This window comes from Pseudophryne corroboree, chromosome 3 (genome assembly GCF_028390025.1).
Source record: "Pseudophryne corroboree isolate aPseCor3 chromosome 3, aPseCor3.hap2, whole genome shotgun sequence".
Taxonomy (NCBI): Eukaryota; Metazoa; Chordata; class Amphibia; order Anura; family Myobatrachidae; genus Pseudophryne; species Pseudophryne corroboree.
Genome location: NC_086446.1, coordinates 681547321 through 681572363, shown reverse-complemented (window position 1 = coordinate 681572363; position 25043 = coordinate 681547321). Strand labels below are relative to the sequence as shown.

Sequence of the window (25043 nt, the reverse complement as noted above, 5' to 3'; positions counted from 1 at the left end):
AGCTGTGAGTGTACATCTCTGAGTTAGGCCACATATTCCTGCTGTTGTGCTAGTAAGGCAACAGTGTACATACTGTACTTCTCTGGCCTAAATGTGCTCTTTAACTTCTGTGTCCTGATATGAGTTCTTTAACGTTTATAGGGTGTAGAAAATGGAAAAAGAAAGCCAATGAAAGGTGGGATCTGTATCTCAGTAACAATGTATCCATGATCAGATTAATCTTGATTCTATAGGCAGGGTGGCATGTATGAAGACATATTGGTGGTCATTCCGAGTTGATCGCAGCCAGCAACTTTTAGCTGCTGCTGCGATCAATAGTCCACGCCTATGGGGGAGTGTATTTTAGCTTAGCAGGGCTGCAAACGCTTGTGCAGCCCTGCTAAGCTAAAAAAAAATCAAGCAGAAGTAGACAAGGGCTGGACATACTTACCCTGTGCGATGGATCCAGCGATGATGGGCCCGGCTTTGACGTCACACCTCCGTCCTCCGTTGTCCTGAGCACGCCTGCGTTTTACTCACCACTCCCCGAAAACGGTCTCCAACGGTCCGGATCCTACAATCCACGCCTCCTTCCTGACAATCTTCTTAGCGGTCGCTGCTGCGACCGCTTCTGTTGGTAGCCGCGACGTAACCCGGCGACCCCTGTCGCCGGGCAACGTCGCGCACGCGCACAGCTGCCGTGGGCATGCGCATTCCGCACCTGTTCGCACCGCAGGGAAAAACCGCTGCGTGCGAACGGGTCGGAATGACCCCAATTATGTCTACTTACAGATATAGAGATGTAAATGCTGAAACTGTCTTTTACATCTGTATATTAGGCAGTGGTGGCTGCTGCCCCTGGGCTGACCACACATTGCATAGGGGGGCTGGTTAACACATACAGTATAAACATACCTGTAATGTTGTATGTAATATATGTGCTGACTGCCTTACCCCAGGGATCAGCAGCGCAGCTGTGTTTCACTGAGCCGCAGCTGCACCCGGGACGCAGCACACAACTTGTCTTTCCTCTATAAGCCCACCTCCATACTACTGTGAAACTAGTCAATGGGAGTCTGGGGTGGGCTTAGGAATAAAAGTGAAGCTGAAAGCGGCGTCCCGGGTGCAGCGGTAGCTGTGCTACGGCAGCCAGCACATATATTTCATACATTACATGATGTTTATATGTGTTAACACCCTCCCCCAATGTTTGGTCTGCGCTGCAGTCCATGGGCAGCTACTGACACTGACATTAAGTATAATGCATTCAATGTATATCACATTTGTGTAGGACTAAGGGGGACATTTACTAAGCAGTGATAAGAGCGGAGAAGTGAGCCAGTGGAGACGTTGCCCATGGCAACCAATCAGCACTAAAGTAACATCTATAATTTGCATACTATAAAATTATACAGAGCTGCTGATTGGTTGATGGGGCAACTTCTCCACTGGCTCACTTCTCCACTCTTATCACTGCTTAGTAAATGTCCCCCTTGGTTTTTTTACTTAAACAATGATACTGGAAAGAAAGTGCTGAATGGAAAATTTGAAAGAATGAGATAAAAACTTGGACCACGATCGGCAATACCTTGACATCATCGTAGGTCTGAAGACCTTGTGAGCAGCAGCTGGACGTGGGAGAGCTAGACAAATCAAGTATGAAAAGAGCATTAGACATCTTCAAGGTTTTTACTTAATCCACAATTACACAGACTGAAGCAAAGGGCATAACAAGAAGAAAAAAAAAAGCTATACTGCATGGGAGATCCCTATGTGCAAAAGCAGATCTTCCAACGTGACCCTACCACCCTGGAACAAAATGTCCTGCAACCGAGTCTTCCATTTAGGGGTCGATCCCATAAGGTGCAAAATGTGAGTATGTTTCGTGAAAACTTGCAGACTTCGCACAAATGTGCATACCCAAGAAACGCAAGATACAATTAGAAATGCCAATTTGTGGTAGTCGCGGCGAGGGTGTTTTCTGCAAAGTGCAACCAGAGAGAAGTGCATGAAAAAGTGGGGGGACCTTCCTAGACCCCAAATGACAGCTTAATTAGCAGAATCATATAGAAGGTTGCTAGTGGGAATCATACAGTGGGCACAAGGAAAGTAGTGGACGCAATGTTAAGAATTCTAAAAAAAAAATTTCATTTAATAAAATACTTTCATTAAAATTGGGGTGCATTAAAAAAATAAATGGTTGATTTGGGGTTAATTTGTGGCCTTTTTTATGCCTAATTAATGACATGTAATTATTGGCCCAATTATGCTAATTTAAACCTCTAAATGCATAATTAGTCATTAGAGGAGTGTCCAATGGGGTCTGAAGCAAGTCCAGATATTTTTACCTTAAAATAATAATTTTCCCTACCTTTTTACACCCTCAGGGGAGTGTGTACAGATAAACCACGAATTTCTCTGAAAAAGTAATGTGAGTTTGGCATTGGATTTAAAATGCAATTAGCAGTTGTGTCCACTGACATAACAATCCCGGGTTTTTACATGGGAACGAGCAAAACCCAGGATTTTGTTCAGTGGAAAAGGAGACCAAGGAGTGTCATGTCACAGTCACACCCCTGTGGTCTCACTGTCATTACATATGGAGAAATGATAAATACCTCTGCCTGTCCCCTGCTACACCAGCTATCTAATCCCACATCGAGCTGATCATTTCACCAAGGGTCTCAAGAAATCACAATAATGTGACAATGGGGGTCATTCAGAGTTGATCACTCGCCAGCTAGTTTTAGCAGACAAACGCTATGCCGCCGCCAACTGGGAGTGTATTTTAGCTTAGCAGAAGTGCGAACGGTTGTATCGCAGAGCGCCTGCAAAAAATTTGTGTGTAGTTTCAGAGTAGCTCAAAACCTACTCAGTGCTTGCGATCACTTCAGACTATTCAGTTCCGGATTTGACGTCACAAACTCGCCCAGCGTTCGACCAGCCACGCCTGCGTTTTTCCTGGCACGCCTGCGTTTTTCTGCACACTCCCTGAAAACGGTCAGTTGCCACCCAGAAACGCCCACTTCATGTCAATCACTCTGCGGCAAGCAGTGCGACTGAAATGCATCGCTAGACCCTGTGCAAAACTACATAGTTTGTTGTGCCCGTACGTCGCGCGTGAGCATTACACAGAACTGCCGTTTTTTAGCCTGATCGCTGCGCTGCAAACAAATTCAGCTACTGATCAATTTGGAATGACCCCCAATAAGACACGAATAACAAATGATACATAAAAAGACATGCAGAGTTACAGTGATGAGGGCTATACGTGTATGAACCTCCTACAGCAATGTGAATTACTGTGCATTTCTCCCACTGCTAGTGCTGTATTATGTGCACTCCCTCACACTGACACTGTGCTGCACGATATATAGTACATAGCACAGATCCGCGACCACAGCGAGATCCACGTTACCTGCTGCACTGTGACATCTTACAGCCTTTGGTGAACTAGTACACAGCTTCCAGGTTCCTGCTTTGTCCCATAATGCACCGCACTGTGTGATAGTTAGTTTCCCACTCTCCCTCCCTCTTCTGAGCTATATATGCTGTATGTGTATGTGTATGGTGACTGAACTCTGGGACCTTAGCTAGTCACGGTGATGGAGGATTCTGCTGTGTAATAGTCTCCCTCCCACTGCCCTGCATAGTGCACGTATGTAATCTCACTCACATCAGCTACAGGGTGATGGAGGACTGTGCAGCTGTGTACACACCGAATGCATGCTGGTTTATGGCCACACAGATAACCTCTGTCTGTCTGTCTGTCTGTCTGTCTATATGTGATTGTGTATGCTAGCTAAGGTGGACTTATTACACTGCAACAAGAAACTGGAGATACAAAGGTGTCCTGCATAATGCATAATTCCATACTCCAGTATGTCCATAGCATCAAATAAATAGAGACATACTGTAGCATATTCTCTGTTCTAGAGGAAGCTGCACTGGTGATGCCATTTTCCTTCTTTTTTTATGAATACTGGATGTTTTTTTCAGTATCCTATTTTATGTAATGAAAGAGTTTTAACCACTTAACTGGTAAGTATAGGAAGCAAGAAGACTTCAAAGGCGGCAGAAGACTTCAGATCTTTGTGAGGTACCGCGCAGCGCGCCATTGCTCCCACACACACACAACGGCACAGCAGGGGGGCAGGGCGCAGGGGGGGGGCGCCCTGGGCAGCAATTTTTGCCTCATATATAGGTTGGCACAAGTTAGACTCTGCTGAGGCAGTATATAAAGCCCCGCCAGTATAAAGAAACAGCAGGACCGAAGCCCGCCATCGAGGGGGCGGAGCTTGTTCCCTCAGCTCTAACCAGCACCATTTTCTCCACAGCTTGCTGCAGAGAAGCTGCTCACGGACTCTTCCCCTGCTGTACACAAGTAACAGGGTGCAAAACGAGGGGGGGGGGGCACATTAATTTGGTGCAAAATTTATTATTATAAAAGCGCTTACTAGTCTGGGACTTTGTTTCAGAACCACAGGGCGCTGGGTGTGAGCTGGCATACTTTCTCTCTGTCTCTCCAAAGGGCCTTATTGTGGGTCTGTCCCCATATCCATATATCCCAGTGTGTGTGGGGTGTCAGTACGTGTGTGTCGACATGTCTGAAGCGGAAGGCTCTTCTAGGGAGGATGCAGAGCAGATGGTAGTATTGTCTCCGGAGGCACCGCCGACGGCTAATTGGGTTGACATATGGAATGTTTTGAATGCAAATGTGGCTTTATTACATAAGAGATTGGACAAAGCAGAGTCCAAATGCCAACCAGGGAGTCACTCCATGGCTCTTACTGTGTCACAAAACCCTTCAGGGTCCCAAAAACGTCCCTTTACCCAGATAGCAGACACTGACACCGACACGGATTCCGACTCCAGTGTCGACTATGATGAGTATTCAATACATGATTATTGCAATAAAAGATGTATTACATATCACAGAGGACCCGTCTGTCCCGGACACACGGGTCTGTATGTTTAAGGGGAAGAAACCTGAGGTAACATTTCCCCCATCACATGAGCTGAACGCTTTATTTGAAAAGGCTTGGGAAACTCCAGACAAGAGGCTGCAGATTCCCAAGAGAATTATAATGGCGTATCCTTTCCCCTCACAGGACAGGTTACGGTGGGAATCCTCACCCACGGTGGACAAGGCCCTTACGCGGTTGTCCAAAAAGGTGGCCCTACCGTCCCCGGACACAGCGACCTTAAAAAATCCTGCGGATCGCAGGCAGGAAACTACCTTAAAATCAATTTATGCGACTACGGGAGCCCTGCTCAGACCGGCGGTAGCGTCGGCATGGGTGGGGGGCACAATTGCAGCATGGGCAGATAACTTGTCATCTAACATGGACACCCTCGATAAAGACAGTGTTTTGTTGACATTAGGTCACATAAAGGTTGCAGCGTTATATATGAGGGAGGCTGCGAGAGATATTGGGCTCTTGGGTTCAAGAGCAAATGCCATGGTAATTTCAGCTAGGAGGTCACTGTGGACCCGCCAATGGACGGGCGATGCTGACTCCAAGAGACTTATGGAGGCTTTGCCTTACAAGGGTGAAGTTCTGTTTGGGGAAGGCCTTGCGGACCTGGTTTCCACAGCTACCGCGGGTAAGTCTTCTTTTCTGCCTTACATTCCCCCACAGCAAAAGAAAACACCTCAATACCAGATGCAGTCCTTTCGGTCTCATAAATTCAGAAAGGGGCGCGGTTCATCCTTCCTCGCCAGAGGTAGAGGTAGGGGGAAAAGAACACCAGCTTCGGCTAGTTCCCAGGAGCAAAAGTCCTCCCCGACCTCTACCAAATCCACCGCATGACGCTGGGGCTCCGCTGCGGGAGTCCGCACCGGTGGGGGCACGTCTTCAGCTCTTTAGCCAGGTCTGGGTTCATTCGGACTTGGATCCTTGGGTGATAGGAATTGTGTCCCAAGGCTACAAACTGGAGTTTGAAGATGTGCCTCCACGCCGATTTTTCAAATCGGCCTTGCCAGCTTCTCTCCCAGAGAGAGCAATAGTTTCGGCGGCTATACAAAAGCTGTGTCAACAGCAAGTAATTATCCAGGTTACACAAATATAAAAGAATTATATAAATATACACCTGGCGCCGTCACTTTAATCAAGTCAGAGCAGCTAATCCCGGGGAATTGATCCCAATAACCCCAAATTTACAGAATACACAGAAAAGAATGAGACTGCACCACCGACTTAACTATATCTATACTTTATCACAATATACACAGTACAATACAATACATGGATACCGGCCAGTACCCTCTAAAAAATTATATATATATATATATATATATTATAAAATCTATATTTTGTTAGATAGCACTTGCTACACCAATAAAAACATAACTCTCAACATCCCTATTGTGGACTAGACTGTCTTTTTTATAATGATGGATAGTCACCAGTCCCGTCGAGGCTTTACTGAAATATATTATGGAACTATAGTCCCCTTTAAACCTTTGTGCACATTTTAACTATGCCCACACAGCTTCCTCCAATGTATTAGTAAGTGGTTCTAAACGCTCACAGTTCATGCAGCAATCACATGCATAAGTTCCAATGGAAATGGACAATTGCCAGAAAACGGAATATCGAGCACCATGCAATAATTTGTTAGATGTAGCAACAAAGCTGTTTCCAACGTGTTAGTTGATATTAAGCCTCCAAGTTCATGCAATAGCACATGCATATAAATATATAGCCAGCAGAAACGGACAGATATCAGCAGAGACTGTCGATGGCACAAAGCAATGCAATTATTGGAGATACCTCTCCCAGTAGCAAACTGCTTCTTTCACCTGGGTTGGTCTGCTCAGCAGTGTACTCACTACTTCCTTCCCCTGTACAGTGGGGTCCGCTGGTGATAACTTTAGCCGGCCGGCTCCAAGGCTTTTTACCATATGCAGATAATTGCTGTAGTGTTTGCAGTAGTGTCCTCTCGCTGTCCTTGGGAGAGCGTGGAAAGTGGTCATGTTATTGGCCTTGGCATCTACAAGGCGGGTGTCAGAATTGGCGGCCTTGTCCCACAAGAGCCCCTATCTGATTTTCCATGTGGTTAGAGCGGAATTGAGAACTCGTCCACAATTTCTACCTAAGGTGGTTTCGTCGTTTCACATGAATCAACCTATTGTAGTGCCGGTGGCTACGGATGTCTTGGAGGAGTCCAAGTCCCTTGATGTAGTCAGGGCTTTAAAAATCTATGTAGCCAGAACGGCTCGTATTAGGAAAACAGAGGCTCTGTTTGTCCTATGGGGGTAATTCCAAGTTGATCGCAGCAGGAAATTTTTTAGCAGTTGGGCAAAACCATGTGCACTGCAGGGGGGGCAAATATAACATTTGCAGAGAGAGTTAGATTTTGGTGGGTTATATTGTTTCTGTGCAGGGTAAATACTGGCTGCTTTATTTTTACACTGCAATTTAGATTGCAGATTGAACACACCCCACCCAAATCTAACTCTCTCTGCACATGTTATATCTGCCTCCCCTACAGTACACATGGTTTTGCCCAATTGCTAACAAACTTGAAGCTGCAATCAACTCAGAATTACCCCCTATATGCGGCCAACAGGGTTGGCGCTCCTGCTTCCAAGCAGACTATTGCACGCTGGATCTGTAACACGATTCAGCAGGCTCATTCTACGGCAGGATTGCCGTTACCAAAATCGGTGAAGGCCCATTCCACTAGGAAGGTGGGCTCTTCTTTGGCGGCTGCCCGAGGTGTCTCGGCATTACAGCTTTTCCGAGCAGCTACTTGGTCGGGTTCAAACACTTTTGCAAAACTTTATAAGTTTGATACCCTGGCTGATGAGGACCTCCTGTTTGCTCAATCGGTTCTGCAGAGTCATCCGCACTCTCCCGCCCGGTCTGGAGCTTTGGTATAAACCCCATGGTCCTTACGGAGTCCCCAGCATCTTCTAGGACGTAAGAGAAAAATAAGAATTTACTCACCGGTAATTCTATTTCTCGTAGTCCGTAGTGGATGCTGGGAACTCCGTAAGGACCATGGGGAATAGACGGGCTCCGCAGGAGACTGGGCACTCTAAAAAAAGATTAGGTACTATCTGGTGTGCACTGGCTCCTCCCTCTATGCCCCTCCTCCAGACCTCAGTTAGGGAAGCTGTGCCCGGAAGAGCTGACATTACAAGGAAAGGAAATTTTGAATCCAGGGTAAGACCCATACCAGCCACACCAATCACACCGTACAACTTGTGATAACCTTACCCAGTTAACAGTATGAACAACAACTGAGCCTCACTCAACGGATGGCTCATAACAATAACCCTTATTTAAGCAATAACTATATACATGTATTGCAGAGAGTCCGCACTTGGGACGGGCGCCCAGCATCCACTACGGACTACGAGAAATAGAATTACCGGTGAGTAAATTCTTATTTTCTCTGACGTCCTAGTGGATGCTGGGAACTCCGTAAGGACCATGGGGATTATACCAAAGCTCCCAAACGGGCGGGAGAGTGCGGATGACTCTGCAGCACCGAATGAGCAAACACAAGGTCCTCCTCAGCCAGGGTATCAAACTTGTAGAACTTTGCAAATGTGTTTGAACCCGACAAAGTAGCAGCTCGGCAAAGCTGTAATGCCGAGACCCCTCGGGCAGCCGCCCAAGAAGAGCCCACCTTCCTTGTGGAATGGGCTTTTACCGATTTTGGATGCGGCAATCCAGCCGCAGAATGAGCCTGCTGAATCGTGCTACAGATCCAGCGAGCAATAGTTTGCTTTGAAGCAGGAGCACCCAGCTTGTTGGGTGCATGCAAGATAAACAGCGAGTCAGTCTTCCTGACTCCAGCCGTTCTGGAAACATATATTTTAAAAGCCCTGACTACGTCCAGCAACTTGGAGTCCTCCAAGTCCCGAGTAGCCGCAGGCACCACAATAGGTTGGTTCAAATGAAACGATGACACCACCTTTGGGAGAAATTGGGGATGAGTCCTCAATTCTGCCCTGTCCATATGGAAGATCAGATAAGGGCTTTTACATGACAAAGCCGCCAATTCCGACACACGCCTAGCCGATGCTAAGGCCAACAGCATGACCACTTTCCACTGGTGGCACAAAAGGGGGCCGAATATGCAGCACTCCCTTAACAAATGTCTGAACCTCAGGCAGTGAAGCCAGTTCTTTTTGAAAGAAAATGGATAGGGCCGAAATCTGGACCTTTATGGACCCCAATTTTAGGCCCATAGTCACCCCTGACTGTAGAAAGTGCAGGACTCGACCCAGCTGGAATTCCTCTGTAGGGGCCTTCCTGGCCTCACACCAAGCAACATACTTCCGCCATATACGGTGATAATGTTTTGCTGTCACGTCTTTCCTAGCTTTTATCAGCGTAGGAATAACTTCATCCGGAATGCCTTTTTCCGCTAGGATCCGGCGTTCAACCGCCATGCCGGCAAACGCAGCCGCGGTAAGTCTTGGAACAGACAGGGCCCTTGTTGCAGCAAGTCCTGTCTGAGAGGCAGAGGCCATGGGTCCTCTGTGCGCATTTCTTGCAGCTCCGGGTACCAAGTCCTTCTTGGCCAGTCCGGAACAATGAGTATTGTTCTTATTCCTCTCTTTCTTACTATTCTCAGTACTTTTGGTATGAGAGGAAGAGGAGGAAACACATATACCGACTGGTACACACACGGTGTCACTAGGGCGTCCACAGCTATCGCCTGAGGGTCTCTTGACCTGGCGCAATATCTTTTTAGCTTTTTGTTGAGGCGGGACGCCATCATGTCCACCTGTGGCAGTTCCCATCGGTTTGCAATCAGTTGGAAGACTTCCTGATGAAGTCCCCACTCTCCCGGGTGGAGGTCGTGTCTGCTGAGGAAGTCTGCTTCCCAGTTGTCCACTCCCGGAATGAACACTGCCGACAGTGCTTGCACGTGATTCTCCGCCCATCGAAGAATCTTTGTGGCTTCCGCCATTGCCATCCTGCTTCTTGTGCCGCCCTGGCGGTTTACATGGGCGACCGCCGTGATGTTGTCTGACTGAATCAGCACTGGCCGGTTTCGAAGCAGGGGCTCTGCTTGACTCAGGGCGTTGTAAATGGCCCTTAATTCCAGTATATTTATGTGTAGAGAAGTCTCCAGACTTGACCACAGCCCTTGGAAGTTTCTTCCCTGAGTGACTGCCCCCCACCCTCGGAGGCTTGCATCCGTGGTCACAAGGACCCAGTCCTGTATGCCGAACCTGCGGCCCTCGAGAAGGTGAGCACTCTGCAGCCACCACAGAAGAGACACCCTGGCCCTGGGGGACAGGGTGATCAGCCGATGCATCTGAAGATGCGATCCGGACCACTTGTCCAACAGATCCCACTGAAAGATCCTTGCATGGAACCTGCCGAAGGGAATGGCTTCGTATGAAGCCACCATCTTTCCCAGGACTCGCGTGCAGTGATGCACCGATACCTGTTTTGGTTTCAGGAGGTCCCTGACCAGAGATGCTAATTCCTGGGCCTTCTCCACCGGGAGAAACACCTTCTTCTGTTCTGTGTCCAGAATCATGCCCAGGAAAAGCAGACGCGTCGTAGGAATCAGCTGCGACTTTGGAACATTCAGAATCCAGCCGTGCTGTAGTAACACTTCCTGAGAGAGTGTTACGCTGATCAACAACTGCTCCCTGGACCTCGCCTTTATGAGGAGATCGTTCAAGTACGGGATAATTATAACTCCCTTCTGCCGAAGGAGTATCATCATTTCGGCCATTACCTTGGTAAATATTCTCGGTGCCGTGGACAGGCCAAACGGCAACGTCTGGAACTGGTAATGACAGTCCTGTACCACAAATCTGAGGTACTCCTGGTGAGGTGTGTAAATGTGGACATGCAAGTAAGCATCTTTGATGTCCAGCGACACCATAAAATCCCCCTCTTCCAGGCTTGCAATAACCGCTCTGAGCGATTCCATTTTGAACTTGAATTTCTTTATATAAGTGTTCAAGGACTTTAGATTCAGAATGGGTCTCACCGAACCGTCCAGTTTCGGTACCACAAACATTGCGGAATAGTAACCCCTTCCCTGTTGAAGGAGGGGGACCCTGACAATCACTTGCTGGAGGTACAGCTTGTGAATTGCCGCCAGCACTACCTCCCTTTCCATGGGGGAAGCTGGCAAGGCTGATTTGAGGTAACGGCGGGGGGGGGGAGTCGCTTCGAATTCCAGCTTGTATCCCTGAGATACAATTTGTATAGCCCAGAGATCCACCTGTGAACGAATCCACTGGCTGCTGAAGTTTCGGAGACGCGCCCCCACCGCACCTGGCTCCGCCTGTGGAGCCCCAACGTCATGCGGTGGACTTAGTGGAAGCAGGGGAGGACTTTTGTTCCTGGGAACTTGCTGCATGGTGCAGCTTCTTACCTCTACCCCTGCCTCTGGCAAGAAAGGATGCACCCCTGACCCTCTTTCCTTTTTGGGAACGAAAGGACTGCATTTGATAATACGGTGCTTTCTTAGGCTGTGAGGAAACCTGAGGCAAGAAAGTGGACTTTCCAGCTGTCGCTGTAGACACGAGGTCCGACAGACCGTCCCTAAACAACTCCTCACCCTTATAAGGCAAAACCTCCATGTGTTTTTTAGAATCAGCATCTCCTGTCCATTGCCGAGTCCATAAGACCCTCCTGGCAGAAATGGACATAGCATTAATTCTAGAGCCCAGCAGGCAAATGTCGCTCTGAGCATCTCGCATATAGAAGACGACGTCTTTGATATGGCCCAGGGTTAGCAAAACAGTATCTCTGTCGAGGGAATCTATGTCGTCTAACAGAGTATCTGTCCACGCTGCTACAGCACTACACATCCAGGCTGAAGTAATAGCAGGTCTCAGTAGAGTACCAGAGTGTGTATACACTGACTTCAGGATAGCTTCCTGCTTTCTATCCGCAGGCTCCTTTAAGGCGGCCGTATCCTGAGACGGCAGGGCCACCTTTTTAGATAAGCGTGTCAGCGCCTTGTCCACCCTAGGGGATGTTTCCCAACGTAACCTGTCTGTTGGCGGGAAAGGGTACGCCATCAGTAACCTCTTAGAAATCACTAATCTCTTATCAGGGGAACTCCACGCTTCTTCACACAATTAATTTAATTCATCAGATGGGGGAAAAGTCACTGGCTGCTTTTTCTCCCCAAACATATAAACCCTCTTGGTATTAACCGGTATTAAGTATTAAGAGTATTGGTATTAACTCTCAGAAATGTGTAATACATCTTTCATTGCAATAATCATGTATCGGATGGCCTTGGTCATTTTAGACTGTAAATGTGCCTCATCATCGTCGACACTGGAGTCGGACTTTATGAGCCCCTGACGGCTTCTGAGACGCCTGGGCAGGCGCGGGCTGAGACCCCGGCTGTCCCAAGGCTGCAGCGTCATCAAACCTTTTATGTAAGGAGTTTACATTGTCATTTAAGACCTTCCACATATCCATCCAATCAGGTGTCGGCCCCGACGGGGGCGATACCACACTTATCTGCCCTTGCTCCGCCTCCACGTAACCTTCCTCATCAAACATGTCGACACAGCCGTACCGACACACCGCACACACACAGGGAATGCTCAGACTGAGGACAGGACCCCACAAAGTCCTTTGGGGAGACAGAGAGAGAGTATGCCAGCACACACCACAGCGCTATATAACACAGGGATTTTCACTGCTATTAAGTGATTTTCCCAATAGCTGCTTTTTTGTATTGATTTGCGCCTAAATTTATGTGCCCCCCCTCTCTTTTTAACCCGTCTTGTACCTGGATACTGCAGGGGAGAGCCTGGGGAGCTGCTTCCAGCGGAGCTGGGGAGCTGCTTCCAGCGGAGCTGTGAAGGGAAAATGGCGCTGGTGTGCTGAGGAAGAAGGCCCCGCCCCCTTAGTGGCGGGCTTCTGTCCCACATTTCATGTAAAAAAATGGCGATTTTTTTTACATATATACAGTGCTAGACTGTATATATGTATGTTTTTGTGCCAAAGGTACCTCAATTGCAACCCAGGGCGCCCCCCCCCCCCCAGCGCCCTGCACCCTACAGTGACCGGAGTGTGCAAGTGTGCTGGGAGCAATGGCGCACAGCTGCGGTGCTGTGCGCTACCTTAATGAAGACAGGAGTCTTCAGCCGCCGATTTCATCGTCTTCCAGCTTCTGTTCTTCTGGCTCTGCAAGGGGGACGGCGGCGCGGCTCCGGGAACGGACGATCGAGGACAGGTGCCTGTGTTCGAACCCTCTGGAGCTAATGGTGTCCAGTAGCCTAAGAAGCACAAGCTAGCTGCAAGCAGGTAGGTTTGCTTCTCTCCCCTTAGTCCCACGTAGCAGTGAGTCTGTTGCCAGCAGAAGCTCACTGAAAATAAAAAAACCTAATAAATACTTTCTTTTCTAGTAAGCTCACGAGAGCCCACTAGGAGCACCCAGCTCTGGCCGGGCACAGATTCTAACTGAGGTCTGGAGGAGGGGCATAGAGGGAGGAGCCAGTGCACACCAGATAGTACCTAATCTTTTTTTAGAGTGCCCAGTCTCCTGCGGAGCCCGTCTATTCCCCATGGTCCTTACGGAGTTCCCAGCATCCACTAGGACGTCAGAGAAAATAAGAATTTACTTACCGATAATTCTATTTCTCGTAGTCCGTAGTGGATGCTGGGGACTCCGTCAGGACCATGGGGAATAGCGGCTCCGCAGGAGACAGGGCACAAAAATAAAGCTTTAGGATTAGGTGGTGTGTACTGGCTCCTCCCCCTATGACCCTCCTCCAAGCCTCAGTTAGGATACTGTGCCCGGACGAGCGTACACAATAAGGAAGGATATTGAATCCCGGGTAAGACTCATACCAGCCACACCAATCACACCGTATAACTTGTGATCTGAACCCAGTTAACAGTATGACAAACGTAGGAGCCTCTGAACAGACGGCTCACAACAATAACAACCCGAATTTGTTTGTAACAATAACTATGTACAAGTATTGCAGACAATCCGCACTTGGGATGGGCGCCCAGCATCCACTACGGACTACGAGAAATAGAATTATCGGTAAGTAAATTCTTATTTTCTCTAACGTCCTAAGTGGATGCTGGGGACTCCGTCAGGACCATGGGGATTATACCAAAGCTCCCAAACGGGCGGGAGAGTGCGGATGACTCTGCAGCACCGAATGAGAGAACTCAAGGTCCTCCTCAGCCAGGGTATCAAATTTGTAGAATTTTGCAAACGTGTTTGCCCCTGACCAAGTAGCAGCTCGGCAGAGTTGTAATGCCGAGACCCCCCGGGCAGCCGCCCAGGATGAGCCCACTTTCCTTGTGGAATGGGCCTTGACAGATTTAGGTTGTGGCAAGCCTGCCACAGAATGTGCAAGTTGAATTGTGCTACAAATCCAACGAGCAATCGTCTGCTTAGAAGCAGGAGCACCCATCTTGTTGGGTGCATACAATATAAACAGTGAGTCAGACTTTCTGACTCCCGCCGTTCTTGAAATATATATTTTCAATGCCCGGACCACGTCCAACAACTTGGAATCCTCCAAATCGTTAGTAGCCGCAGGCACCACAATAGGCTGGTTCAGGTGAAACGCTGACACCACCTTAGGCAGAAAATGAGGACGCGTCCGCAGTTCTGCCCTGTCCGTATGGAAAATCAGATATGGGCTCTTATATGATAAAGCCGCCAATTCTGATACTCTCCTGGCTGAAGCCAGGGCCAGTAGCATGGTTACTTTCCATGTAAGATACTTCAACTCCACCGATTTGAGCGGCTCAAACCAATGGGATTTGAGAAAATCCAAGACTACATTAAGATCCCACGGTGCCACTGGGGGCACAACCGGGGGCTGTATATGTAGTACTCCTTTTACAAAAGTCTGGACTTCAGGAACTGAAGCCAATTCTTTCTGGAAGAAAATCGACAGGGCCGAAATTTGAACCTTAATGGACCCCAATTTGAGGCCCATAGACAATCCTGTTTGCAGGAAATGTAGGAATCGACCCAGTTGAAATTCCTCCGTGGGGGCCTTCCTGGCCTCACACCACGCAACATATTTCCTCCAAATGCGGTGATAATGTTGTGCAGTCACCTCCTTCCTGGCTTTTACCAGTGTAGGAATGACCTCTTCCGGAATGCCTTTTTCCCTTAGAATTCGGCGTTCAACCGCCATGCCGTCAAACGCAGCCGCGGTAAGTCTTGGAATAGACACGGTCCCTGCTGAAGCAGGTCCCGTCTTAGAGGTAGAGGCCACGGATCCTCCGTGAGCATCTCTTGAAGTTCCGGGTACCAAGTTCTTCTTGGCCAATCCGGAGCCACTAGTATCGTTCTTACTCCCTTTTGCCGTATAATTCTCAGTACTTTTGGTATGAGAGGCAGAGGAGGGAACACATACACTGACTGGAACACCCACGGTGTTACCAGAGCGTCCACAGCTATTGCCTGAGGGTCTCTTGACCTGGCGCAATACCTGTCCAGTTTTTTGTTGAGGCGGGACGCCATCATATCCACCATTGGTTTTTCCCAACGGTTCACAATCATGTGGAAGACTTCTGGATGAAGACCCCACTCTCCCGGGTGTAGATCGTGTCTGCTGAGGAAGTCTGCTTCCCAGTTGTCCACTCCCGGAATGAATACTGCTGACAGTGCTATCACATGATCTTCCGCCCAGCGAAGAATCCTTGCAGCTTCTGCCATTGCTGTCCTGCTTCTTGTGCCGCCCTGTCTGTTTACGTGGGCGACTGCCGTGATGTTGTCCGACTGGATCAACACCGGCTGACCCTGAAGCAGGGGTTTTGCCAGACTTAGAGCATTGTAAATCGCTCTTAGCTCCAGTATATTTATGTGAAGAGACATCTCCAGGCTTGACCATACTCCCTGGAAGTTTCTTCCCTGTGTGACCGCTCCCCAGCCTCTCAGACTGGCATCCGTGGTCACCAGGACCCAGTCCTGTATGCCGAATCTGCGGCCCTCTAACAGATGAGCACTCTGCAACCACCACAGAAGAGACACCCTTGTCCGTGGCGATAAGGTTATCCGCTGATGCATCTGCAAATATCTCTCTGAGCATCTCGCATATAAAGGAAAGCATCCTTTAATTGCTCTATAGTCAATAAAATACTGTCCCTATCCAGGGTATCAATATTTTCAGTCAGGGAATCCAACCAGACGACCCCAGCACTGCACATCCAGGCTGAGGCGATGGCTGGTCGCAGTATAACACCAGTATGTGTGTATATACTTTTTAGGGTAGTTTCCAGTCTCCTATCAGCTGGATCCCTGAGGGCGGCCGTATCAGGAGACGGTAACGCCACTTGTTTTGATAAGCGTGTGAGCGCCTTATCCACCCTAGGGGGTGTTTCCCAGCGCGCCCTAACCTCTGGCGGGAAAGGGTATAATGCTAATAACTTTTTTGAAATTAGCACTTTTCTATCTGGGTTAACCCACGCTTCATCACATACATTATTTAATTCCTCTGATTCAGGAAAAACTACAGGTAGTTTTTTCACCCCCCACATAATACCCCTTTTTGTGGTACTTGCAGTATCAGAGATATGCAAAGCCTCCTTCATTGCCGTGATCATATAACGTGTGGCCCTACTTGAAAATACGTTTGTTTCATCACCGTCGACACTAGATTCAGTGTCTGTGTCTGGGTCTGTGTCGACCGACTGAGGTAAAGGGCGCTTTACAGCCCCTGACGGTGTCTGAGACGCCTGGGCAGGTACTAACTGGTTTGCCGGCCGTCTCATGTCGTCAACTGATTTTTGTAATGTGCTGACATTATCACGTAATTCCATAAACAAAGCCATCCATTCCGGTGTCGACTCCCTGGGGGGTGACATCACCATTATCGGCAATTGCTCTGCCTCCACACCAACATCGTCCTCATACATGTCGACACACACGTACCGACACACAGCAGACACACAGGGAATGCTCTTATCGAAGACAGGACCCCACTAGCCCTTTGGGGAGACAGAGGGAGAGTTTGCCAGCACACACCCAAGCGCTATAATATATATGGGAACAACCTTATATAAGTGTTGTTCCTTATAGCAGCTTAAATATATCAAAATATCGCCAAAAAATGCCCCCCTCTCTGTTTTACCCTGTTTCTGTAGTGCAGTGCAGGGGAGAGTCCTGGGAGCCTTCCTCACAGCGGAGCTGAGCAGGAAAATGGCGCTGTGTGCTGAGGAGAATAAGCCCCGCCCCCTATTTCGGCGGGCTTTTCTCCCGGAGTTTTAGATATCTGGCATGGGTTAAAATAAGAATTTACTTACCGATAATTCTATTTCTCGGAGTCCGTAGTGGATGCTGGGGTTCCTGAAAGGACCATGGGGGAATAGCGGCTCCGCAGGAGACAGGGCACAAAAAGTAAAGCTTTAGTATCAGGTGGTGTGTACTGGCTCCTCCCCCTATGACCCTCCTCCAAGCCAGTTAGATACTGTGCCCGGACGAGCGTACATAATAAGGAAGGATTTTGAATCCCGGGTAAGACTCATACCAGCCACACCAATCACACTGTACAACCTGTGATCTGAACCCAGTTAACAGTATGATAACAGCGGAGCCTCTGAAAAGATGGCTCACAACAATAATAACCCGATTTTTGTAACTATGTACAAGTATTGCAGATAATCCGCACTTGGGATGGGCGCCCAGCATCCACTACGGACTCCGAGAAATAGAATTATCGGTAAGTAAATTCTTATTTTCTCTATCGTCCTAGTGGATGCTGGGGTTCCTGAAAGGACCATGGGGATAATACCAAAGCTCCCAAACGGGCGGGAGAGTGCGGATGACTCTGCAGCACCGAATGAGAGAACTCCAGGTCCTCCTTAGCCAGGGTATCAAATTTGTAGGATTTTACAAACGTGTTTGCCCCTGACTAAATAACCGCTCGGCAAAGTTGTAAAAGCCGAGACCCCTCGGGCAGCCGCCCAAGATGAGCCCACCTTCCTTGTGGAATGGGCATTTACATATTTTGGCTGTGGCAGGCCTGCCACAGAATGTGCAAGCTGAATTGTATTACACATCCAACTAGCAATAGTCTGCTTAGAAGCAAAAGCACCCAGTTTGTTGGGTGCATACAGGATAACAGCAAGTCAGTTTTCCTGACTCCAGCCGTCCTGGAACATATTTTCAGGGCCCTGACAACATCTAGCAACTTGGAGTCCTCCAAGTCCCTAGTAGGTGCAAGGCACCACAATAAGCTGGTTCAGGTGAAACACTGACACCACCTTAGGGAGAGAACTGGGGACGAGTCCGCAGCTCTGCCCTGTCCGAATGGACAAACAGATATGGGCTTTTTTTTTTTTTTTTTTTTTTTTTTTGAGAAAAAACCACCAATTTGACACTCGCCTGGTCCAGGCCAGGGCCAAGATCATGGTCACTTTTCATGTGAGATGCTTCAAATCCACAGATTTGACTGGTTTTAAACCAATGTGATTTGAGGAATCCCAGAACTACGTTGAGATCCCACAGTGCCACTGGAGGCACAAAAGGGGGTTGTATATGCAATACTCCCTTGACAAAATTCTGGACTTCAGGAACTGAAGCCAATTCTTTCTGGAAGAAAATCGACAGGGCCGAAATTTGAACCTTAATGGACCCCAATTTGAGGCCCATAGACACTCCTGTTTTCAGGAAATGCAGGAAACGACCGAGTTGAAATTTCTTTGTGGGGCCTTCCTGGCCTCACACCACGCAACATATTTTCGCCACATGTGGTGATAATGTTGTGCGGTCACCTCCTTTCTGGCTTTGACCAGGGTAGGAATGACCTCTTCCGGAATGCCTTTTTCCCTTAGGATCCGGCGTTCCACCGCCATGCCGACAAACGCAGCTGCGGTAAGTCTTGGAACAGACATGGTACTTGCTGAAGCAAGTCCCTTCTTAGCGGCAGAGGCCATAAAACCTCTGTAAGCATCTCTTGAAGTTCCGGGTACCAAGTCCTTCTTGGCCAATCCGGAGCCATGAGTATAGTTCTTACTCCTCTACGTCTTATAATTCTCAGCACCTTAGGTATGAGAAGCAGAGGAGGGAACACATACACCGACTGGTACACCCACGGTGTTACCAGAACGTCCACAGCTATTGCCTGAGGGTCTCTTGACCTGGCGCAATACCTGTCCCGTTTTTTGTTCAGACGGGACGCCATCATGTCCACCTTTGGTATTTCCCAACGGTTTACAATCATGTGGAAAAAACTTCCCGATGAAGTTTCCACTCTCCCGGGTGGAGGTCGTGCCTGCTGAGGAAGTCTGCTTCCCAGTTTCCATTCCCGGGATGAAACACTGCTGACAGTGCTATCACATGATTTTCCGCCCAGCGAAAAGTCCTTGCAGTTTTTGCCATTGCCCTCCTGCTTCTTGTGTCGCCCTGTCAGTTTACGTGGGCGACTGCCGTGATGTTTTTCCCACTGGATCAATACCGGCTGACCTTGAAGCAGAGGTCTTGCTAAGCTTAGAGTATTATAATTTTACCCTTAGCTCCAGTATATTTATGTGGAGAAAAGTCTCCAGACTTGATCACACTCCCTGGAAATTTTTTCCTTGTGTGACTGCTCCCCAGCCTCTCGGGCTGGGCTCCGTGGTCACCAGCATCCAATCCTGAATGCCAAATCTGCGGCCCTCTAGAAGATGGGCACTCTATAACCACCACAGGAGAGACACCCTTGTCCTTGGATATAGGGTTATCCGCTGATGCATCTGAAGATGCGATCCGGACCATTTTTCCAGCAGATCCCACTGAAAAGTTCTTGCGTGAAATCTGCCGAATGGAATTGCTTCGTAGGAAGCCACCATTTTTACCAGGACCCTTGTGCAATGATGCACTGTTTTTAGGAGGTTCCTGACTAGCTCGGATAACTCCCTGGCTTTCTCTTCCGGGAGAAACACCTTTTTCTGGACTGTGTCCAGAATCATCCCTAGGCACAGCAGACGTGTCGTCGGGATCAGCTGCGATTTTGGAATATTTAGAATCCACCCGTGCTGTTGTAGCAGTATCCGAGATAGTGCTACTCCGACCTCCAACTGTTCCCTGGACTATGCCCTTATCAGGAGATCGTCCAAGTAAGGGATAATTAAGACGCCTTTTCTTCGAAGAAGAATTATCATTTCGGCCATTACCTTGGTAAAGACCCGGGGTGCCGTGGACAATCCAAACGGCAGCGTCTAAAACTGATAGTGACAGTTCTGCACCACGAACCTGAGGTACCCTTAGTGAGAAGGGCAAATTTGGGACATAGAGGTAAGCATCCCTGATGTCCCCGGACACTATATAGTCCCCTTCTTCCTGGTTCGTTATCACTGCTCTGAGTGACTCCATCTTGATTTGAACCTTTGTAAGTGTTCAAAAAATTTTTTAGAATAAGTCTCACCTAGCCTTCTGGCTTCAGTACCACAATATAGTGTGGAATAATACCCCTTTTCCTTGTAGTAGGAGGGGTAATTTAATTATCACCTGCTGGGAATACAGCTTGTGAATTTTTTCCCATACTGCCTCCTTGTCGGAGGGAGACCTTGGTAAAGCAGACTTCAGGAGCCTGCGAAGAGGAAACGTCTCTACATTCCAATCTGTACCCCTGGGATACTACTTGTAGGATCCAGGGGTCCTGTACGGTCTCAGCGCCATGCTGAGAACTTGTCAGAAGCGGTGGAGCGCTTCTGTTCCTGGGAATGGGCTGCCTGCTGCAGTCTTCTTCCCTTTCCTCTATCCCTGGGCAGATATGATCTTATAGGGACGAAAAGACTGAGGTTGAAAAGACGGTGTCTTTTTCTGCAGAGATGTGACTTAGGGTAAAAACGGTGGATTTTCCAGCAGTTGCCGTGGCCACCAGGTCCGATGGACCGACCCCAAAAAACTCCTCTTCCTTTATACGGCAATATTTTGCCGTTTGGAATCTGCATCACCTGACCACTGTCGTGTCCATAACATCTTCTGGCAGATATGGACATCGCATTTACTCTTGATGCCAGAGTGCAAATATCCCTCTGTGCATCTCGCATATATAGAAATGCATCCTTTAAATGCTCTATAGTCAATAAAATACTGTCCCTGTCAAGGGTATCAATATTTTTAGTCAGGGAATCCGACCAAGCCACCCCAGCTCTGCACATTCAGGCTGAGGCGATCGCTGGTCGCAGTATAACACCAGTATGTGTGTATATACTTTTTAGGATATTTTCTAGCCTCCTATCAGCTGGCTCCTTGAGGGCGGCCGTATCTGGAGACGGTAACGCCACTTGTTTTGATAAGCGTGTGAGCGCCTTATCCACCCTAAGGGGTGTTTCCCAACGCGCCCTAACTTCTGGCGGGAAAGGGTATACCGCCCATAGTTTTCTATCGGGGGGAACCCACGCATCATCACACACTTTATTTAATTTATCTGATTCAGGAAAAACTACTGTAGTTTTTTCACATCCCACATAATACCCTCTTTTGTGGTACTTGTAGTATCAGAAATATGTAACACCTCCTTCATTGCCTTTAACGTGTGGCCCTAATAAGGAATACGTTTGTTTATTCACCGTCGACACTGGATTCAGTGTCCCTGTCTGTGTCTGTGTCGACCGACTAAAGTAAACGGGCGTTTTAAAACCCCTGACGGTGTTTTTGAGACGTCTGGACCGGTACTAATTGTTTGTCGGCCGTCTCATGTCGTCAACCGACCTTGCAGCGTGTTGACATTATCACGTAATTCCCTAAATAAGCCATCCATTCCGGTGTCGACTCCCTAGAGAGTGACATCACCATTACAGGCAATTGCTCCGCCTCCTCACCAACATCGTCCTCATACATGTCGACACACACGTACCGACACACAGCACACACACAGGGAATGCTCTGATAGAGGACAGGACCCACTAGCCCTTTGGAGAGACAGAGGGAGAGTTTGCCAGCACACACCAAAAACGCTATAATTATATAGGGACAACCTTACATAAGTGTTTTCCCTTATAGCATCTGTTTTATATATTTCTAACGCCAAATTAGTGCCCCCCCTCTCTGTTTTAACCCTGTTTCTGTAGTGCAGTGCAGGGGAGAGCCTGGGAGCCTTCCCTCCAGCCTTTCTGTGAGGGAAAATGGCGCTGTGTGCTGAGGAGATAGGCCCCGCCCCTTTTTCGGCGGCCTCGTCTCCCGCTTTTAACGGATTCTGGCAGGGGTTAAATATCTCCATATAGCCTCCGGAGGCTATATGTGAGGTATTTTTAGCCAAATTAGGTTTTCATTTGCCTCCCAGGGCGCCCCCCTCCCAGCGCCCTGCACCCTCAGTGACTGCCGTGTGAAGTGTGCTGAGAGGAAAATGGCGCACAGCTGCAGTGCTGTGCGCTACCTTTAGAAGACTGAGGAGTCTTCTGCCGCCGATTCTGGACCTCTTCTTACTTCAGCATCTGCAAGGGGGCCGGCGGCAAGGCTCCGGTGACCATCCAGGCTGTACCTGTGATCGTCCCTCTGGAGCCGATGTCCAGTAGCCAAGAAGCCAATCCATCCTGCACGCAGGTGAGTTCACTTCTTCTCCCCTCAGTCCCTCGTTGCAGTGATCCTGTTGCCAGCAGGACTCACTGTAAAACAAAAAACCTAAGCTAAACTTTTTCTAAGCAGCTCTTTAGGAGAGCCACCTAGATTGCACCCTTCTCGGCCGGGCACAAAAATCTAACTGGCTTGGAGGAGGGTCATAGGGGGAGGAGCCAGTACACACCACCTGATACTAAAGCTTTACTTTTTGTGCCCTGTCTCCTGCGGAGCCGCTATTCCCCCATGGTCCTTTCAGGAACCCCAGCATCCACTAGGACGATAGAGAAATACATACATATAGCCTCAATGGCTATATGTGATGTATTCTTTTGCCATAAAGGTATTAAATATTGCTGCCCAGGGCGCCCCCAGCAGCGCCCTGCACCCTCCGTGACCGCTTGGTGTGAAGTGTGTGACAACAATGGCGCACAGCTGCAGTGCTGTGCGCTACCTTCATGAAGACTGAAGAGCCTTCTGCCGCCTGTTTCCGGACCTTCAATATTCAGCATCTGTAAGGGGGGTCGGCGGCGCGGCTCCGGGACGAACCCCAGGGTGAGACCTGTGTTCCGACTCCCTCTGGAGCTAATGGTGTCCAGTAGCCTAAGAATCCAATCCATCCTGCACGCAAGTGAGTTGAAATTCTCTCCCCTAAGTCCCTCGATGCAGTGAGCCTGTTGCCAGCAGGACTCACTGAAAATAAAAAACCTAAAAACTTTTTCTAAGCAGCTCTTTAGGAGAGCCACCTAGATTGCACCCTGCTCGGACGGGCACAAAAACCTAACTGAGGCTTGGAGGAGGGTCATAGGGGGAGGAGCCAGTACACACCACCTAATCCTAAAGCTTTATTTTTGTGCCCTGTCTCCTGCGGAGCCGCTATTCCCCATGGTCCTGACGGAGTCCCCAGCATCCACTTAGGACGTTAGAGAAATAAGATTTTAAACCTACCGGTAAATCTTTTTCTCCTTGTCCGTAGAGGATGCTTGGCGCCCGTCCCAGTGCGGAAAAAATCTACAGTACTTGTACATAGTTACTGATGTAGTTACACGAGAGTTGTGTACGGTTGAGATCAGACTGTTGCTGATTTCTGTTGTTCATGCTGTTAACTGGTTTAGTTATATACCATATTATACGGTGTGTTTGTGGTAAGAGCTGGTATGTATCTCACCCTTAATTAACAAACTCCTTTTCCTCTAAATGTCCGTCTCCTCTGGGCACAGTTCTATAACTGAGGTCTGGAGGAGGGGCATAGAGGGAGGAGCCAGCTCACGCCCATTAAAAGGTCTTAGAGTGCCCATGTCTCCTGCGGAGCCCGTCTATACCTCATGGTCCTAACGGAGTCCCCAGCATCCTCTTACGGACTAGGAGAAAAAGATTTACCGGTAGGTTTAAAATCTTATTTTTACACCATTTCAAATGCTTTATTGTATCATGTAATATATGTTATAAAATGTGATTGAGAATATTGACTTTACTTAAGATATAATATAACATTGTTGCATAGATTAATTGCACAGGTGTAAACATAGAAGATACTTTTCTTGGTATGTATTTATGTATTATGACCGGGTGTAGTATGTGATGCCGGCGGCTAGCATACCAGCGCCAGAATCCCGCCAGCTGGGCGAGCGCAAAAGAGACCCTTGCGGGCTCGCTGCGCTCGCCGCGCTATCTATTCTCCCTCCTGGGGGGCCGTGGACCCCCAAGAGGGAGAAAAGATGTCGGTATGCCGGCAGTCGGGTTTCCGGCGCCGGTATGGTGGTCGTCGGGAGCCCGGCCGCCGGCAACCTGAAGACCACCCATTATGACCACTGTGTCTATATACCTTGGGTGTCTGCGGTCTGAAGTGGGACCTTTATTGCCCTTACCAGTGTAATGTGGAATACCCTTGTTATTTATAATCCTGTTTGAGCTCCTGAATATAATTATTGTCATTATAGGAATATTCTATTTTGTATTCCTTTTATCCGTTCCACTGAGGTCCATAATGCATGTATACACATCCATGATAGATCAATTGTTTTCACCTTATTTTTTGACAGGACATTGGTCACTATTGTCAAGATAGTTCTTTTTGCACATTTTGCATATTCAATTAGCTGCAGTGAAAGAGGCTATTTAATTGAATAGCTTTTCCTGGCGCCGCAGGGATTTTAGCCAGCAATTATTCACAGACTAAACCCTGCTGCTAATATGCCCGTATTTGTCACTCTAGAGAGCATCACCATTTATTCTATCTGATAGAAAGGGGTATATTTACTAAAGTGCGGGTTTTTAGAAGTGAAGATGCTGCCCATAAGTCTGCTCATCCATGTGGTTTAGGCCAGATGTGCATAATCTGTGGATCAGGACTTCAAGTGGGGTAATGGAGTCAATTTTTGGCCTCCCCTGTCAGACGAGCAATAAGTGATATTGAGAACCACCTCATTTGGGATCAGTGAACAACTTGCTTGCTGACACGTGGGGTCCCGGAACAATGACGCAATTGTAATAGATAACAATATTTTTTTGAGAGCAATTCCAGAGGCTTGCTAAAGTATTCACCCCCCTTGGCTTTTTACCTATTTTGTTACATTACAACCTGTAAT

At 48.3% G+C, this 25043-nt stretch overlaps 1 protein-coding gene across 4 annotated transcripts in view; it reads right to left on the bottom strand.

Moving 5' to 3' along the window:
* Positions 1–25043, bottom strand: part of LOC135056585 (arsenite methyltransferase-like) — a 354731-nt gene that overhangs the window by 61169 nt on the left and 268519 nt on the right. For 3 of the 4 annotated variants that reach the window (XM_063961942.1, XM_063961941.1, XM_063961940.1), the window contains one exon: positions 1568–1622. In XM_063961942.1, coding sequence (XP_063818012.1) covers positions 1568–1622 — 55 coding nt within the window. Of the gene's footprint in view, positions 1–1567; positions 1623–3397; positions 3528–25043 lie in introns of those variants that run through there. The other variant, XM_063961943.1, reaches the window with a different exon arrangement.